We start from the raw sequence: 19,871 nt of genomic DNA on the forward strand, positions 1-19,871 counted from the left end.
GATAGGTCCACAGCTGCAAAAAAAATAAAAAATAAAAAAAAAATGTGAGAAAAAGCTTTTCTATAAGAGTAAGGACCTTTCAGGGAAAACAGTAAAGCTGAACTGTGTCTGAAGCAGTTGTGCTGCTGAGTCTGAACGCTGTCTAGGGAAAGAGCCCAGCCAGGGCAGAACAGAACTATCCAGGAGTAAAGCTTTCTTTTCTGTCAGAGAAAGCACCTCTTTGAGAAAGCTTTGTTTCAACTGACTCCCTGAGATGAGGGAGTGTAGCCCTGAGGGGCGATTGCCTCTGGCATAAGCTCTGTCCTTGAGCACCCAGACAAGCAAATGCAACCCACTGGGGGACTGGGCCAGGTGAAGGCCTGATGAGGCAAAACACCTGTCCTAATGGGAGTTTAGAAATGGCAAAAACCTCCCTTATTAGATTTTCAGTCTGTACACAAACCACACAGACCCCGAAAACAGAAACGGACCCCATCTTGGGAGTCAACAGATAGTTGTAGCACATAAAAGTCAGAGAGATGCTGGCAGGCATGGACTTGGAGACAGAGGTGATGCTGATTCCCTCGGGCAAACACAAGTGAACTTGGATTAAAATTTTTTGATCCCTGGAACCCATATAAATGTCAGGTGACTATGGCAGCCGGAATGTATTTCTAGCCTGGGGAGGCAGGGATGGAGGAATCCCCAGAGCAAACTGACTAGCAAGGCTAGACACATCAGCAAGCTCTGGGTTTGATTGAGAGAACTTGTCTCACTGAATAAGGTGAAAAAAGGTAGTGGTGGTGTACACCTTTGATCCCAGTGCTGGAGAGGCAGAGGCAGGAGGATATCTTTCAGTTCCAGGCCAGACTGGTCCACAGAGGACAGCCATGACTGTTACATAGAGACACCCTGACTCAACAACATGAATAAGGTGAAAGAGGTCTCAAGAATGCATCCCATATCGACCCTGGGCCTCCACAAGCACACGCACAGACATATACTTATGTGCCCACCCCAACTCTGCCCCTATGCCCACCCGTCCTGCACCTTCCTCGGCCCCTCCCCAAGACCCCTCGGTTCTTCAGTACCACTCCTGGGTGCCCACCCACCTTGCACGAGGTGTTTCACTCTCCCAAACTGCCTGAGGAGACTCTCCACGTATCTCTTTTCTCGCTTGAGGAACCGCAAATCATCCTCTCTCCTCTCCAGCAAGTCCTTCAAATCACAGGCCTTCTCTTGGAGTGGCAGCCGTATTCTGTCTGAAAAGTAATTTGACAGCTCACACAATCCCGCTTGCCTTCCATGTAGCTGCTTTCTGCTGCCTCGCTCTGCACATGCTCCATGGTCAGGGCGATAAGGAGGGACCAGGAAGACGCCGGCTCAACCAGTCTCTGAGGACGGTGGAGCCATGTGCTCGGCAGCATGGAACAGAGCAAGCTCTTACTGCCCTCACTCTACTGCCTTCTCGGGATATTCCTCAGAAGAATAAACCACAGCTTCTCAACTTGCTGACAACAACTGCCGGCGGATACAAAGCCCAGAAACACATCCTGCCCGCAAAATGCCATATCCAAGCTTTCTCCCTCTTGAAGAGGCTCATCAGCCTGAAGGTGGTATCTCAACTTCATACTTACTTAAGTTCCAGATTTCAACAAATTGATTCCTGTGCTCAAGGATCAACTCCAGCTGCCCAACCGCAATGGTGCCATTCTCGAGTTCCTCTGCAACCTTTTGGAACACAGACTCAGCCGTGGCCATCAGCTGCTTGCCTTCCCCTGTGATGTGTTCTAGGATTTTCTCATTGGTTCCTGATCAGAGAGAGCACAGGTCAGAGCCTGGGTCTGCTGACCCCATCAGTTCCCACCACGCATCCCTGATGACTCTTCATGGTACAGCAGCAGTCGGCAATGTTTTCATGTGACACACTTGACTAGTGCATGGCTTCAGGTTCGCATGTCCTGCCCACCATGCCCTGCGGTAGTGTACTGTGTGAAACTGACAATCAATTTAGATGGCAAGATTTTCAATACACTTACTTTTAACCCTCAGAAAATCTCTCTACTGGTATCATTAGATTTGTGTTAAGAGCATGTTTATCTGTATCATCGAAAACAAAGTAGCCTTATCCATCATTGTACATCATAAAACAACTGGGCATAGTGGCACACACCTTTAATCCCAGTACTCTGGAGGCAGAGGCAAGCAGATCTGTTAGTTCGAGGCCACCAAGGTCTACACAGCAAACTCTAGACCAGGCAAGGCTACATGGTGAGACTCAGTCTCAGAAAAACAACACACGAACGAACTGAGATGCTAAAGAAACCCTGGTGGCTCCGCACATGGAAATTATTCCATGATGCAAACAGAACTCAGCTGCTGAGCAATGGGAAGACAGGGAGGAGCTTTAAATGCAAATCGCTATGAAACAGGCAGTCTAAGGCCACACTCGTTAGAGATTCCAATATGGGATCATCCAGAAAACAAACCACAGGGCAGGGCGTCAAGGAGAGGGCTACAGATCCTTGGTGCACTGAGTTCATTGTGTTGACTGTGATGCCCAAGTATGCCATCATACAGCTATTAAAACCTAGAGAACACTTACGAACCCAGACTTAACAGTATGCCAGCACTGACCAGCTCACACACCCACACACTCCAGAGCATGGGTGCTGGGGAGCTATGTGGGAGCTATGTTTTCTGATGAATTTTTCTAGACAATGTATTAATGAAAATACAGACACGTGATACTCCCAAGCTAGCTAAGAGCAGAGGCATGTGGCACCCACATCAGCAGCCACACTTTGGCTTCACCCCCCACAAGCTGATAGGGGCTCCCTTTTTGGGCTCACCAATGAGAATGAGAATTCCAGTCTCACCAGGGCTTTTAGTTCCAAACCTGGCACATTCCTGCTACAAGATCTGAACACAGCAACTCACACAAGACACATGAGAGATTTCAGGGAAGACATAACACTTGGGGCTGTGTATGCTGAAAGGACCAGGTGGGAGGGACTTCCTGTTCTGTTAATTAATCAGTACTGTTCTCAAAGTAACGGCTCTGAAGGCCGTGTGTGTGTGTGCGTGTGTGTGTGTGCGGGCGTGTGTGCAATCTCGAATGCATATGTAGGCAGTCCATGCATAGAAACCAGGTCTCTGTCTGAACCTTAAGCTTGACTCAGAGCTGGAAGCCCAGGGATGCTCTGTCTCTGTCTCCTACCCTGCTAGGCCTCCTCCCCAGCTGCCGGCCCATCTCCTCAGCCCAACTTTAGTTCTTGATGCTATCTGTGGACCAAAGCCAGTCAGTCATCTATGCTCTGCACTTTACATCCCCTCAACCGGAGCGTGAGGCCTTAGACTGTCAGGAGGCAGCATCAAGGACAGCATGGCCGCAGAGGGGCTAGTACCCAGCAGCACTCAGTCAACTCTGACTTTGGTCTTCTTCAAGATGCCCATGCCTGTCTAGGTCCCTCCATCCAAGCTACTTCCTTCATCAGTACAGGCCAGCTGAATGTCAGGTATTGTGGATATCGCTCTGTATAAATAAAGTACTGATTGGCCAGTAGCCAGGCAGGAAGTATAGGCGGGACAAGGAGAGAGGAGAATTCTGGGAAGTGGAAGGCTGAGTCAGAGAGATGCTGCCAGCTGCCACCATGAAAAGATGTTAAGGGGCTGGAGAGATGGCTCAGAGGTTAAGAGCACTGCTTGCTCTTCCAAAGGTCCTGAGTTCAATTCCCAGCAACCACATGGTGGCTCACAACCATCTATAATGAGATCTGGTGCCCTCTTCTGGCCTGCAGGCATATGTGCAGACAGAACACTGTATACATAATAAATAAATAAATCTTTAAAAAAAAAAAAAAAAGAAAGAAAAGAAAAGATGTTAATATACCAGTAAGCCACAAGCCACGTGGCAGCGTATAGATGAATAGAAATGGGTTGATTTAAGATATAAGAACAGTTACCTGATCTTGCATCCTGCCACTTTACTGAAGGAGTTTATCAGCTGTAGGAGTTCCCTGGTAGAGTTTTTGGGGTCCCTTATGTATACTATCATATCATCTGCAAACAGTGAAAGTTTGACTTCTTCCTTGCCAATTTGTATCCCTTTGATCTCCTTTTGTTGTCTTATTGCTCTAGCTAGAACTTCTAGTACTATATTGAATACATATGGGGAGAGTGGACAGCCTTGTCTTGTTCCTGAATTTAGTGGTATTGCTTTGAGTTTCTCTCCATTTAATTTGATGTTTGCTGTTGGCTTGCTATAAATTGCTTTTATTATGTTTAGAAATGTTCCTTGTATTCCTGATCTTTCTAAGACCTTTATCACGAAGGGATGTTGGATTTTGTCAAAGGCTTTTTCAGCATCTAAGGAGATGATCATGTGGTTTTTTTCTTTCAGTTTGTTTATATGGTGTATTATTGACTGATTTTCATATGTTGAACCATCCTTGCATCCCTGGGATGAATCCTACTTGGTCGTGATGGATGATTGTTTTGATGTATTCTTGGATTCGGTTTGCAAATATTTTGTTGAGTATTTTTGCATCAATGTTTATGAGGGAGATTGGTCTGTAGTTCTCTTTCTTTGTTGCATCTTTGTGTGGTGTGGGTATCGGGGTAATTGTAGCCTCATAAAAAGAGTTTGGTAGTGTTCCTTCTGTTTCTATTGTGTGGAACACTTTGAAGAGTATTGGTATTAGTTCTTCTTTGAAAGTCTGGTAGAATGCTCATGGATAGGTAGGATTAACATAGTAAAAATGGTAATCTTACCAAAAGCAATCTACAGATTCAATGCAATCCCCATCCAAATCCCAACACAATTTTTCACAGACTTGGAAAAAAAAATACTCAACTTTATATGGAAAAACAAAAGACCCAGGATAGCAAAAGAATCCTATACTTTAAAGCAACCTTTGGAGGCATCACCATCCCTGACCTCAAACTCTACTATAGAGCTATATTAATAAAAACAGCTTGGTACTGGTATGAAAACTGACATATGAACCAATGGAATCGAATTGAAGACCCTGACATTAATCCATGCACATATGAACACCTGGTTTTTGACAAAGGAGCCAAAAATATACAATGGAACAAAGAAAGTATCTTCAACAAATGGTGCTGGCATAACTGGATGTCAATATGTAAAAGATTACAAATAGATCCGTATCTGTCACCATGCACAAAACTCAAGTCCAAGTGGATCAAAGACCTAAACCTAAATCTAGTTACACTAAACTTAATAGAAAAGAAAGTAGGAAGCACTCTTGAACGCATTGGCATCAGAGACCATTTCCTAAATAAAACACCAACAGCACAGACCCTGAGTACAACAATTAATAAATGGGACCTCTCGAAACTGAGAAGCTTTTGCAGGGCAAAAGACACAGTCAATAAGACAAAAAGACAGCCAACAGATTGGGAAAAGATCTTCACCATCCCCACATCTGACAGAAGATTGATCTCCATAGTATATAAAGAACTCAAGAAACTAGACATCAAAATACTGAACAGTCCAATTAAAAAATGGGCTAAAGAGCTAAACAGAGAATTCACAAAACAAGAACTACAAATGGCTGAAAGACATTTAAAGAAATGCTCAACATCCTTAATCATCAGAGAAATGCAAATCAAAACGACTCTGAGATACCACCTTACACCTGTTAGAATGGCTACGATCAAAAACACCAATGATAGCCAATGTTGGAGAGGATGTGGAGCAAAGGGAACACTCCTCCACTGTTGGTGGGAATGTAAACTTGTACAACCACTGTGGAAATCAGTATGGCGGTTTCTCAGAAAATTAGGAATCAAACTACCTCAAGACCCAGCCATCCCACTCTTGGGCATATACCCAAGGAATGCTGATTCATACCATAAAGATACATGCTCAGCTATGTTCATAGCAGCACTATTTGTAATAGCCAGAACCTGGAAACAACCTACATGCCCATCAACGGAAGAATGGATGAAAAAAATGTGGTACATATACACAATGGAGTACTACTCAGCAGAGAAAAACAATGAAAGCATGAAATTTGCAGGCAAATGGATGGAACTAGAAAAAATCATCCTGAGTGAGGTAACCCAAACCCAGAAAGACGGTCATGGTATGTACTCACTCATAGGTGGATTCTAGATATAAAATAAAGAACAATCAGACCACAGCCCATAGAACCATAGAGGCTATATATATAGCATGGAGGTCCCTAGGACGACTGTGGCTTATAATAAATTTCCGTTTTACTCAATTATTGAAAAAAAATAGCCAAATGAATGGAAACACATGAACTATGGACCAAAGGCTGAGGGGCCCCCAGCTGGATCAGGCCCTCTGAATAGGTGAGCCAGTTGATTGGTTTGATCAGTTTGGGAGGCAACTAGGCAGTGGGACCAAGTCCTGTGCTCATTGCATGAGTTGGCTGTTTGAAACCTGGAGCTTATGCCGGGACACTTGGCTCAGTCTGGGAGGAAGGGACTGGACCTGCCTGGACTGAGTCTACCAGGTTGATCGCAATCCTCGGGAGAGGACTTGTCCTCGAAGAGGTGGGAATGGAGGATAGGCTGGGGGTAAGGGGAGGGGGTGGGAGGGGGGAGAATAGGGGAACCCATGGCTGATATGTAGAACTGAATGGTATTGTAAAATTATATATATATATATATATATATATATATATATATATATATATATATATATAAATTTAAAAAAACAGTTAGCTAGAAGCCTGGGATATTAGGCCAAACACTTTAAATAATATAAGATTCTGTGTGTTTATTTTATAAGTGGGCTGCAGGACTGCCTGGGCTTGGCGGGAGCTGGAGAAAAACTCCCCAGCTACAGTCAGGTCTGGTTTTCTGTCCTGGTTCGCTCCCAAAGGCCAAGAGCATACCACCCTCATCAAGCTCCCCATAGCCACCTGCACATACCACACTGCTTGAGGAGGTGCCTCACATCTGGCCACGTAAGTAGGTATTTGAAGATCTCATCCACGTCAAACTCAGCCTTCCCATTGTGCACAGGCCAGGACTTGGTTATCACAGCGGACAAGAGAGTACCAAATTTCTGCAAATCTCGACAAGAGAGTCCCTGGAGGATACTGGTCTGAGACTATAAAGAAAAATGAATAAAAAGGGGAAATGTAAGTGATGTCTTATTAGTTTGTTTTGAAGTAAGAGAAATGTGAAAACTGGGTGTGGTGGTACATAACACTAATCCTAGCATTGGGAAAGGGGAGTTGTAGGCCAGCCTCGGCTACACAGAAAATACAAGGCCAGCCCTGGCTGAGCCCTTATCTTAAATGATTTTTTTCAAAAACTGTCCGTGAAGGACTGAATGTAGGTAATGAGTATGAGTTATAGAAGAAGATGCAAAGCTGATGGTCTTTGTCGTTGTGACTGTCGTGGATGTTTTTGTTTGTGGTGGTGGACAGACACATAAGAAAATCTGAGAGTGCAATTTCACACTCCAACAGGAAGGCCACACCTTCCATACCTTCTGTTCTAACCACAGACAAGTTTGCTGAGTGGTATAGTGTTGGGGTTGGTTAATTTCAGAGTGTGGTGTTATGGGGTTTTTAATTGCAACTTTTTTATAATGTAGTTTTTCTTTTTTAAAGTTATGCTTTCAATAATATTTCAAATCTATTCAAAGTAGTTCACAGAGCTTCGAAAGAAAAAATGTTCACTGGGGTATGAACCAATGGCTAAATGCTTGCCTAGCATGTGAGAAGTCCTGTTTCAGGCCAGAGAGATGGCACAGAGGATAAAGGTGTCTGCTGCCAAACCCAACAACATGAGTCCAATCCTTGGGACCCATGTGGTGGAAGGAGAGAACCAAACCCTTGAAAGATGGCCTGTGATCTCCATGCATGTGTGCACGCCCAAACACACACAGACAGAGCACACACTCACAGACACACACACACACACACACACACACACACACACACACACACACACAGATAGACAGACAGACAGACATACACACACACAGCAGTGCTCTAATATAATAAAAGTTAATAAAAGGAAAAGTAGAAATCCTAACACCGCGTTGAGCCCTCTCATCACACACGTGACCAGCAGAGTTTGGACAAGGTGCTCAGGCAAATCAGTAGGGCAGCACCATCTGGTCTCCACGCACAGAAACGGACCTTTACCTCAGAAGGAACTCAGGTGGAAGACTCAAGGGCCTCAGCAGAGCTAAAACTACAATAACTAGGGAAGCAGGTCAGTGAGTGCGCCTCACACAATGCGGTTCTTTTCTCTGTCACTGCACAGGCAGGAAGGAACAGAAAATAGTGCAGACCGGCAGCAGGGCTCACAGGGGCCTAACTGAGGCTCAGCCTGTGAGACGGCTGGGGCAAGGCCTGTGTGAGCAGCTGTGAGGTTCTTGCCATGTAGCCCTGGCTGGCCTAACACTCACTACATAAACCAGGTTGGTCGTGAACTCAGAGACCACCTGCATCTGTCTCCCAAGTGCTGGCATTAAAGGTGTGAGCCACCACACCTGGCCTAGTAGCTGTGGTTTTGCGTGGCCTTAACAGCCCAAGGAATCGGAAGCCATGCTGCCTGTCAAGGAGTTGGATGAGAACACTGGATCTCAGCCCATAGCTCTGGGCACAGAGGGGACGATCCGACCCTGTAGGGTCTCAGAACGTGCAGGCTTCAGCAGCCTTTGGCAAGCCGTCCCAGAAACCCCTGTGAACCCACACTGGAAAGGCTACTGACCTGGTAGACAGAGCTCACGGCTTCAATGAGACACTTCTCAAAGCTCCTGGCCACGCTGTCATGGAGTTCACCATAATTCCACTGACTGCTGCAGAAGACAGAGATCTGCAACCGGGGCTGCTCCTGTAGACAGGCAGGGGGGTGTGAGGGCTGTGGGGTACCTCACTACTATGCACCAGGGAAACATCAGGTGTCTCACTGCCCCATGATTCAAGCTTCTCTGCACACACACTAGGCAGGTCCACAAGAACCCCACTATCCAAGGAACAAATGAAAATCGTTTCTGTAGCTGGGCATGGCAGCTCGTGTCTCTGGTCCCAGCACATGAGAGGCCAAGGCAGGAGGAATGCTGGGAACTTGAAGCTGGCCTGGGTGAGTTGAAACTGACCCTGTCTCAAATATTCAAACATTCAAAAAGTAAAGCCTTTTTTGTCCCACTCTGAAAAAGAACAAAAGGGCCACATGCACTGGAGCTTGGGAAATCAGGACAGGGCAATTGTGAAAGAGGAGCCATTTCCTCCACTCCTGGTTCCCTACCAGCTCTGGAGAAAACATTGACGTCACGCAAAGGCAGATGATCCATGTCACCAGCCTCCAGTCACATAAAGAGCTTTTCTGGGTGTGGTTTTGCACCCCCACACACTTTGTTGCTGTTTTTGTAAACTGGCCGGTGCAGCGTCTGCGTGTGTGTTTCCCCATATACAGTTGGGGTCCCCATCATGTCCCTATTCTTCTAAGGGCATCACACAACAACTTGGACATTCTTCCGAAGTCAGCGGCCAAATCAGAAACAGATATCCAAACTCATGCTTGACCCCGCCTCACCACCATTGCAGCCTTGCGCTCGGCTAAGATAGCTGGTCTCCTCTGTGTCCTCTCACCTCCCAGAACGAGGGCCCCGACCTCAGGTACCTGCTTGAGCCTCCCTTCCATGTCTCCCAGCAGCGACCTCCTCCAGCCACACTCCTCTGGGAAGTCGATGGCCACCAGCCGGCACCACAGCTGTAAGATCAAAGTGACAACCACAGGGAAGACTTCATGACCCAGGGTGGAAAAGAAGGTGGACCAGCAGGGGAGGTGTTACAGATCTGTGGTCCTAGGTACTTGGGAAACTGAGGCAGGAGGGCTGTTGAAGTCTCCAGGAGTTCAAGGCAGGCCGGGACACCATAGGAAGACCCTTTGGCAGTATGAAGGGCTGAGGGCACCAGGACAATGGGGCTCTCAGCTCTTCACTGTCTCTGGTAAATGACAGTGTTAGTGGTGAGTCAGGGCAACACGACCCACTCTGGCCCATGCAATGCAGGGTCACCACTATCCCCCAGTTGTGTGCCTGCTCTTCTGTGGGAAAGGGTCCCCTCTAATATTTATCCTGAAAAGTTTCAAAAAAAAAAAAGCTCGAAGAACAAAACCCTTCCTTCCACTGGGGCCAGGTGTTTACTTTTGAACACAGAGATTGTCAGCCTCTCTCCTTCTGACACTTGGGGATAAGGTATAGACATCACACCACCTGGCCCGACATGTCCAGGCAAGCCTTTGTTTCCCTGAAGTGCCTTAAGCAACCTTCCTGATGCTGCTGTCTCCATCATCTCACAGCAAGGGGGACCTGGCCCAGCCAGGTCCACAGCACTTTCCATCTGTCCATGGGTTGTCAAAGACCCTTCTTTACAGAAGGGACCCAGTGGCTAGGCTTCAGGCCATGATCACAGCTCTTGGGACAGCAGTGATGGCTCCCGGTATCTTACGTCCACACCTGTGTGCCTTTGGCAGCCTCACAACTCCCAGGAAGGCTTACCGCCATCTCCTCAGGATAGGTGAACTGGACAGAGACTGAGCTGGTATAGAACATGCTGCTTTTGAGCATGCGGCGCAGCCATTTTCTTGTGGTGTTCAGGGCCTCCTGGATAGTGCTTGTCACCAAGTCTTCATGAGCTTTAGCAGCCAGCCCCTCTGTCGTACCCTGCGGACACGTGAGAAAGGAATTCAGAATCTGTGGTACCATGGAGGCTGGAGACCTGAGTTGGATCCCCAGGACACACGGGGTAGAAGGAGAGAACAGACTCTTACAAGTTGTCCTGACTTCCACACCCACGCCATGGCGGGGTCTCTGTGTCTCTGTATGCCAGTCTGTCTGTCTCCTTCTCTCTCTCTCACACATACACACATACACACACACACACACACACACACACACACACACACACGATAAATATGTGTGTGTATAATTTTGATAAGAAAAATCAAAAGCAATAACATTAAAATATGCATTTGAGGCTGGCAGTGGTGACATATGCCTTTAATATTGAGAGGCAGAAGCAGGAGGATCTCTGTGAGAGTGTTGACAGCCTGGTCTACAGAGTGAGTTCCAGGATAGCCAAGACTATGCAGAGAAGCCCTGTCTTGAAATTTCCCTCCCCCATATATATCTATATTTAATTATACCTCCAATTAATAAAGTCAGAGTTGTGACTTGTGAAGAAAGAGACAGTGAGTCCGAACACAGAAACCCTTAAGCATTTTCAAACTGAGGCTCATGAACTCAGTCAGGTGAGTGGCACAGAGCAAAGAGAGAGTGAGTGAAGGAAGCAAAGAGGATGCAGTTCCAAGACAGGTGAAGATCTGAAGTGGCAGAACCCAGAATGCGGTTTCCACCAGACCACAGAGAGCAGGAGCCCAGAGAGTTGGAAGCTGATGAGGCTGCAGGGGCACTGGGCAGTCTCACGGGACACGGACTGGCTACTTTGTTTAAGTCAAATGAAGAGAAAGTTCCCATAGGGAAAACCAGGAATGAACATGTGCTTAGAGGTGGGAGGATGGTCCCCAGGGTTTTCTGTGAACAATGGGAAAGGAGGATCCTGCCATAGTGGGTCCGGCCCCAGTGGACATCAAAGTGCTGCTACCAACAGCCTCCCTCCTACCCAAGCCCAGGAAGCCTCCATGCCCAGGAGAGAGCCCAGCTGCAGCAGGGCCACAATAAACTCATGATGATTGAGTCAGTGCAGAGCTAGTCTCCTCCCCTTTCAAACCGACTGCATCAGGCTGTACTGAATGCAGGAAGTCCTGCCCTCCCACACAGTATCACAGGCCGTACAGTCTGCAGGAAGTCCTGCCCTCCCACACAGTATCACAGGCCGTACAGTCTGCAGGAAGTCCTGCCCTCCCACACAGTATCACAGGCTGTACAGTCTGCAGGAAGTCCTGCCCTCCCACACAGTATCACAGGCTGTACTTCTGCAGGAAGTCCTGCCCTCCCACACAGTATCACAGGCCGTACAGTCTGCAGGAAGTCCTGCCCTCCCACACAGTATCACAGGCTGTACAGTCTGCAGGAAGTCCTGCCCTCCCACACAGTATCACAGGCTGTACTTCTGCAGGAAGTCCTGCCCTCCCACACAGATTCACAGGCTGTACAGTCTGCAGGAAGTCCTGCCCTCCCACACAGTATCACAGGCCGTACAGTCTGCAGGAAGTCCTGCCCTCCCACACAGATTCACAGGCTGTACAGTCTGCAGGAAGCCTGTTCCCTCCCACACAGTATCACAGGCTGTACTTCTGCAGGAAGCCTGTGCACTCCCACACAGATTCACAGGCCGTACTGTGTATACAGATGTGCAAATCTCACTTACCCCTGGAGGTTTAAGCTTAAGCATTTTACAGACAAGCTCAGCCGACAGGGCAGGGATCTTGTAGAACTTCCTGTCAGCTGTGATGTCGCAGACAGTTTCATGGATGGTCAGACACTCGGTTAAGTAGGTCTGTAGCTGGGTCTCCCCAAAAATCCTGTTCACAAAGAGTGGCAGAGAAATCACTGGAACAGTTGAGAAATGAGAAGACGGACAGGGAAAGAAATGTTAAAGTTAAAAAAGCAAGTCCTCTGTGTGGGGTTTGTGCATGGAATGAGTAGAGATTTGTTCGCCTGGCCTGAGGCCATGGGTTCCTCCTCAGTACTGCAGAAGGCACAAAGGGGCTTGGGTGGGCTGGAGAGAAAGTTCAGCAGTCAAGAACACTCGTTGCTCTATCGGGTGACCCTGAGTCTGGGCCCCAGCACTTCAAGTGCCTGTGACTCCAGCTTATGGCAGCTCCAGACGAAAGAAAAGCAGAAAAAGTGTTGACCACCAGTGCTCGTCTCTCCACTTCCTGACTTCAGCGGCAATGCAAGCCCTGCTTGACGCTCTTGTCACCAGGGCTTCACCACCAGTACAGACTGTGTCCCCGACAGTATGGATTGTGTCCCCGACAGTATGGACTGTGTCCCCGACAGTATGGATTGTGTCCCCGACAGTATGGACTGTGTGTCCCCGACAGTACGGACTGTGTCCCCGACAGTATGGATTGTGTCCCCGACAGTATGGACTGTGTGTCCCCAACAGTACGGACTGTGTGTCCCCGACAGTACGGACTGTGTCCCCGACAGTATGGACTGTGTGTCCCCGACAGTATGGACTGTGTCCCCGACAGTATGGACTGTGTCCCCGACAGTATGGACTGTGTCCCCGACAGTACGGACTGTGTGTCCCCGACAGTATGGACTGTGTGTCCCCTACAGTATGGACTGTGTGTCCCCGACAGTATGGACTGTGTGTCCCCGACAGTATGGACTGTGTGTCCCGGACAGTATGGACTGTGTCCCCGACAGTACGGACTGTGTGTCCCGGACAGTATGGACTGTGTGTCCCGGACAGTATGGACTGTGTGTCCCCGACAGTATGGACTGTGTGTCCCCGACAGTATGGGCTGTGTGTCCCCGACAGTATGGACTGTGTGTCCCCGACAGTATGGACTGTGTCCCCGACAGTATGGACTGTGTCCCCGACAGTATGGACTGTGTGTCCCCGACAGTATGGACTGTGTCCCCGACAGTACGGACTGTGTGTCCCGGACAGTATGGACTGTGTGTCCCGGACAGTATGGACTGTGTGTCCCCGACAGTATGGGCTGTGTGTCCCCGACAGTATGGGCTGTGTGTCCCCGACAGTATGGACTGTGTGTCCCCGACAGTATGGACTGTGTCCCCGACAGTATGGACTGTGTCCCCGACAGTATGGATTGTGTCCCGGACAGTATGGACTGTGTGTCCCCAACAGTATGGACTCTGTCCCAGACAGTATGGACTGTGTCCCTGACAGTATGGACTGTGTGTCCCCGACAGTATGGACTATGTGTCCCCAACAGTATGGGCTGTGTGTCCCCGACAGTAGGGACTGTGTGTCCCCAACAGTATGGACTGTGTCCCCCACAGTATGGACTGTGTGTCCCGGACAGTATGGACTGTGTCCCGGACAGTATGGACTGTGTGTCCCCGACAGTATGGACTGTGTGTCCCCGACAGTATGGACTGTGTCCCCGACAGTACGGACTGTGTCCCGGACAGTATGGACTGTGTGTCCCCGACAGTATGGGCTGTGTCCCCGACAGTATACGCTGTGTGTCCCTGACAGTATGGACTGTGTGTCCCGGACAGTAGGGACTGTGTCCCGGACAGTATGGGCTGTGTGTCCCCGACAGTATGGACTTTGTCCCGGACTGTATGGGCTGTGTGTCCCTGACAGTAGGGACTGTGCCCTGACAGTGAGTCAGAACACACCCTTCTCCAACAGCATTTGTCTGTGTCTTGTCAAAGCAAGGGGAACAGTAAGTAATGCTTTCGATTTGTCTGCTCTGACTTGATTTGCTAATGAGATGCAGGGCTCAGGTGTAACAGGTACAGGGAAGGGATGCACAGCGAGGGAGCAGGGGTAGGTTCCAGCAGCTGAAGATGGACATGGAATAGCTTGGAAAGCATGGTGTTAGTTTGCAATCTCCCATTGAAACAGCATATGGGGGAAGCTGAGGCCAGCAGGGGCAGCCACCAGGCCTCCCAGAGCTCTGTGGAGCCAAGGCTGCCCTTGGTCTTCTTACTTACGTGTCCTGATAAATGTCCACAAGGTGAATCAGCATTTTAAAGATGCGCTCGATATTCTAAAACAGTGAAGAGGAGGAGGGTGTAATCATGCCATGCTGTGTTTGCTGAGACAAGACCAGAAAAGGCCCGTGTACACATGGAACACTCTCTTGCTCTTTCCTCCCTTCAAAGCAGCTACTCTTCAGAGGAATAGCTCCACACTGGTAAAGGGAGGACACAAAACTACCTCTTCCTACTCTGTGAGCACGCCCACATGTGCACACGTGTGGAGGCTGTGCTCTCACTCAGAAGCTGTGCACCGTATTTTGAGACAGTCTCTCTCATTGGCTTGAGGATCACCAGTTGAGCTAGGCTGGCTAGTAAGCAAGGATCCTCCCATCACCGCGGCCCCGCTGAGGAGTAAGAGTGCAGGCCACAGTGCCCTGCATTTCCTGGTGGTTCCGGGGATTGAACTCAGATCCTCAAGCTTGTGTGGCAAACACTTTACATAAAAACTCTATATCTAAAAAAGTGTAGGAGGGCCTGAGTGGTGATGGCACACGCCTTTGATCCCAGCACTCAGGAGGCAGAGGCAGGTGGATCTCTGTGAGTTCAAGGCCATCCTGGGCTATAGAGTGAGTTCCAGGACAGACTCCAAAGCTATACAGAGAAAATACTGTCTCAAAAAACAAAACAAAAAAAAAAGTGTAGTAGGGATGGATGACACAGATAGGAAACAAGTTCACACCTACACTGCTTATAGTCCTGCCCAGCACAACTGTTTCAAATATTTAAAACAGAAGTTTAAAAAGCTATTGATTTCTCAAGTTCTGTTTACTGAAAATAGAGTTAACTCAGGCAAACCAACCTTTTCCCATAGGAAATGTCACCACACCTGTCTAAATAAACCTCATTACACCTGGCTAGACAAACCTCAACATACCTAGCTAAATAAACCTCACCACATCTGAATAAATCTCTTTCTCTCTCTCTGTCCTTCACTGGCCCCCCTCACTGCTTGTGGTGCTGAAGATGAGTGCCAGGCTCTCACTCATGAGGCGAGCACTCCTCCACGGACAGTTCCCGGCACTGTAGCAGTCACCCTGTCCTTGCTAAGCCAGCAATTGCTGGTCTGCTCCCCACAACACACCTCCAAGTTTTGGTTGGAGATCTTCCCCAGCCCTCGAAGCCGGTATGAAATCCCTTGAAAACAATCCAGGATGCGAGCAGGCACATGACTCAAGTATTCAGTGGAGTTTTCCAAGTAGGAAGTCAAGCTTTCCAGAGGAACGAGGCTGAACCAGGAGCGGAAGAGGTACTCATCCACCTGCAGCAGGGCCATCCTAGGTTGCATAAACTGGAGAACCTGGCTCCTGAGGAAAGACAGCGCGGGGCGTGGTGAGACCACAGCACCGGAACTCACACGAAGTAAGACAGAACCAGGAGGGGTTGGACAGTCCCACTTGAAGGGTTGCCATGCCTCATGGAAATCAAAGTCAGTCCGGGATCGAATGAAAACAGGGGCAGTTGGACTTCCAGGGGTACGCTGGCTACTGGACTATTCCCTACAGACCAAGAGGGCTCTCTCCTTCATCCCATCCCGAGATCAGTGGTAGAATTGGGCAGAGTTTCAGTTTCAGGGTGGATTCAGTTGGCAGAAGCTGAGATCCGAGTTCCCGGAGTGATTGGCTCATCCCTGTTTCTGTGCCCACCCTGCAGTGGGTTCTCATCCAGCAGTTGTCTTGGCTCTCAGCACCTCTGCCCTACTGGATGGCCACTGTCCCCACATACTGTAGGCAGATCATGGTCCCCACCTCTGACCCCTGTATCCCCAAGACTCCCAGACCCCACACCTACCCCTCTAGAGGCCAGGGTTCACCATGACACCCCACAGCACACACACCACTCTTACTCCTAAAGTTCTGGGAAAGACAGCGGCTTCCTCCAGGTCTACCTTTAGCTTTGGAGACTGTGTCCAGGGCATCATGGCAGGGGACACAGGACTTGCTCCAAGCCTGACCATAATGCCACTCTCCAGGCAGAGGACAGGTGCTGCCTGTCACACTCTGAGCTACCCACAACCCTGACCACACAGGGGTCTCCCTAAGAATTTGTTCCCTCAGTGCATGAGTGAAGGCATCCTAGTCTATGTACGAGAAAGACGCTGTAAAGCTAAGTGGACTTCAGAGTCAGGCTTTGCTCAGGGTCACTTGAGGTCTTAACTTCTGCTCTATCAAATAAATCATACTTAGTAGTTTATGGAAATTAGGAGCTGCAGATATGGATGTTTGTATCTCAATTGCAAGGTGGTTCTTCCACCAGCTGGTGATGATGACGGTACTTTGCAAAAGTTCAGGGGAGATTTTTAGGAAATACATTTCTTCTCAGTTAGTGTTCTACTTAGAAGTTCAAATTCTGGCCTCACTGGCCACATGCTCATCATGTGTGTGTGGACTCACACACACACACACAGAGAAAGAGAGAGAGACAGAGAGAGACAGAGAGAGACAGAGAGAGAGAGACAGAGAGAGAGAGAGAGAGAGAGAGACAGAGAGAGAGAGAGACAGAGAGAGAGAGAGAGAGAGAGAGAGAGAGAGAGAGAGAGAGAGAGAGAGAGAGAGAGAGAGAGAGACCAAATAACTAGGCGGAGAATAGAATCAATGCTCCTCAAGCAGCAATGACTCCAGTGACAACAGGAAACTGACTGCACCATGTGCACAGCCTGAGGATCTGGGATGGGCGTCCGAAGAGCAGCTATTCAACTCACTTAGGGGAAGCTTTGTCCCGAAACTGTGCGAAGGAGATTCCTTCCAGGCCTGCCCAGGTGTCCTCGGGCTGGCTCTTAGAGGCCTTCCTGGGTGGAGACTGCTGCATGCAGTAGTGCAGGACAGGTAAGGTGCCCAGCCAGTGGTCGACCCCCTCAGTTATGCACCTGTGGCACAGGTTTATCAGGTACGCACGCCATCTAGAAGGGAATGTAGGCATCAGTGAGGGCAGGATGGCCCAGTGGTCTATGATCACTTTCTGCAGAGCACAAGGAATACTGCATGGCTGGACAGGGTCCACACTAGGAGTCATAAGAATGTTAGGGTACCCCAGCCCCACCCTACAGCAACCCTCACGAATCTCCACAGCAGCTAGTCATCTCTGCACTACATGGCTGAGGAATATCTTTCACAAAATGTGTAATCACGGGTGTCTAAAACATGAAGCCAAAAGGCTGGTGCCCAGTAAGAGCTACTCAGGACTGCTACCTGATGTGACTTCCAAGTCTGAATCAAACTAGCCGCAAAGGATGCTGGGAAAAGCCCAAGGCAAGGTCACCAGGCTCAAGTAGGTCCTCTACAAACTTACTGTGACCCAGCAGTGATAACTCGCATTCTAATCTCCGTGGCCAGACAGAGCAGAAGGAAACACATCCCTGGGGCTTCCACAGAAGCCAAGACACATGTGTGGAAGCACTCTAGGCTTCTCTTACACTCCGTGTATTCATTTACTACAAGATGCCCAGCTTGGCTTCAAATTCACGGGCTCACAGGATTCTCCCACCTCAGCTGCCAAGTACCTGGGACTACAGACAGGTACCACTACCCACAGCTCCATGAGCAGGTGTGGTGGCTCATACCCAAAATCCAGCACTCGGCAAGCTGGGGGCAGAAATCTCCTGAGTCTGGGGCAGCTTGGGCTACCCAGTGAAACTATCAGAGAAAACAGAGAAAATGATCAGGGGGCTGGAGAGATGCCCCGCTGTGAAGATCACTGTTCCTCCTGAAGGCCCAGGTTCAGTTTCCAGTATCCACAAGTTGGCTCCCAACTGTCTGTAACTCCAGTTCCAGGAGAGCCTACTCCTTCTGGCCTCCCTAGGCTACCAGGCATGCATATGGCACACAGACAAACAGGCACATGAAACACCAGTACACATAAAATGGAAAATAAAGAAATAATAAACAGGAAATACTTCTGAGAGGTGCTGAGGATGGGGCTCAGGTCACTGTGAAGAGCTTCTGGTGAGCCAGTGCTCGGGACAAGGAGACAGCACAGTGAGACCAGGTCTGCTTTAGGGACAGCAAAGTCAACTGCTTCCACCATGAAAAGGATGGCCAGGCCCAACTTCAGTCTACTCCTCACAGGGCAGTCGATAGGCAGGGGGTCCCTGCTCTTCCCGTCCAGGAAGGGGACCATCTGTTTTTTCACGTGCTCCCACAGGTTCCTCCTCACCTGGTTCAGAAGGGAAAGGTGTGTGAGCTGTGCAGGGTGTATTCAGAGGCTGGCAACAGTGCCTGGTACGGAGCCACCAGAGCAAGGGAGGGCCTCACTTGCCTCTCTCCCGTGCTTCCCCACTGAAGCCCACAGATGCCCAGACCCCAGCCCTGGAGGGTGGGGACATAGGAAGTGCTACCCTAGGGACAGCCACACCACAGTGTAGAGTGTTGAGGAGCCCACCCCTTCTGGGAGAGCCCAGGACCAATGCTAGGGGTGCAGCACAGAGGAACCCCTTGAGGAGGATGGCTGTACTTGGCCCACTCAGCCCAGGGGTCACCTAGCCTCTAGTTGGTCAAGGGACACTGCCTGTCTACTCCAGAGCTGGTGGTGACAGTGGAGAATGGGTACCTCTTTCTCATCATATTGCAGACTGGACCATGGCCTAGCACGGCCGTCGTGGATCTTAGGCACTCGGACCACAGAATAAAACTGCTTGAACTGGGTCATAAAGCTTTGCAGGTTGATGGCACTCCAGGGCTGGAGGATACTGAAGATCCGGTCCAGCATGATGGCAGCGGCATGCTTCTTCCCCTTCACCAGGTCCTTTCTCGTGCCATCAGTGAAAGCATTCACAAATTTCTGGACCTTCCCAGGAGGCCTCATGCAGATGATGTCATCATACTGATGCCACTCTGAGGGGACAAAAGAACCAAATATGGGTGAGCTCCAAATCCCTGAGGCCCGGCCTCCCCTAGAAGGCAGAAAAGGAGGAGGAGCAGCCTGAGGAAGGAAGGAAAAAGCCAGGTGATCACTCCATCAGCTGGCACAGGGTGTTCCTGTGCAGCCCAAGGTCAGGAATGTGCAGCCTGGGCTGGAGAGTGCTGCTGAGCATGTATAAAGTGCTGGGCTACATACAGGTCAAGCACATACCTGCAATCCCAGTAACGAACAGGTGTAGGCAGGAGGGTCAGAAATGTAGGGTCACCTTGACTACACAGCCAAGGCCAGCCTGAGCTACATGAGCCCCAGTCTTTTTTTATTTTTATTTTATTTATTTATTTATTTATTTTGGTTTTTGAGA

At 49.1% G+C, this 19,871-nt stretch overlaps 1 protein-coding gene across 1 annotated transcript in view; it reads right to left on the bottom strand.

Moving 5' to 3' along the window:
* Positions 1–19,871, bottom strand: part of LOC102904687 (E3 ubiquitin-protein ligase RNF213) — a 111,407-nt gene that overhangs the window by 67,102 nt on the left and 24,434 nt on the right. The window contains exons 6-17 of the mRNA XM_076543878.1: positions 19,199–19,482; positions 18,546–18,805; positions 17,355–17,552; positions 15,738–15,960; positions 14,609–14,664; positions 12,333–12,486; positions 10,502–10,666; positions 9,622–9,711; positions 8,710–8,832; positions 6,910–7,090; positions 1,617–1,790; positions 1,092–1,241 (exon numbers count right to left, since the gene is read on the bottom strand). Coding sequence (XP_076399993.1) covers positions 1,092–1,241; positions 1,617–1,790; positions 6,910–7,090; positions 8,710–8,832; positions 9,622–9,711; positions 10,502–10,666; positions 12,333–12,486; positions 14,609–14,664; positions 15,738–15,960; positions 17,355–17,552; positions 18,546–18,805; positions 19,199–19,482 — 2,058 coding nt within the window. The remainder of the gene's footprint in view (positions 1–1,091; positions 1,242–1,616; positions 1,791–6,909; positions 7,091–8,709; positions 8,833–9,621; positions 9,712–10,501; positions 10,667–12,332; positions 12,487–14,608; positions 14,665–15,737; positions 15,961–17,354; positions 17,553–18,545; positions 18,806–19,198; positions 19,483–19,871) is intronic.

Source organism: Peromyscus maniculatus, chromosome 8 (genome assembly GCF_049852395.1).
Source record: "Peromyscus maniculatus bairdii isolate BWxNUB_F1_BW_parent chromosome 8, HU_Pman_BW_mat_3.1, whole genome shotgun sequence".
Taxonomy (NCBI): Eukaryota; Metazoa; Chordata; class Mammalia; order Rodentia; family Cricetidae; genus Peromyscus; species Peromyscus maniculatus.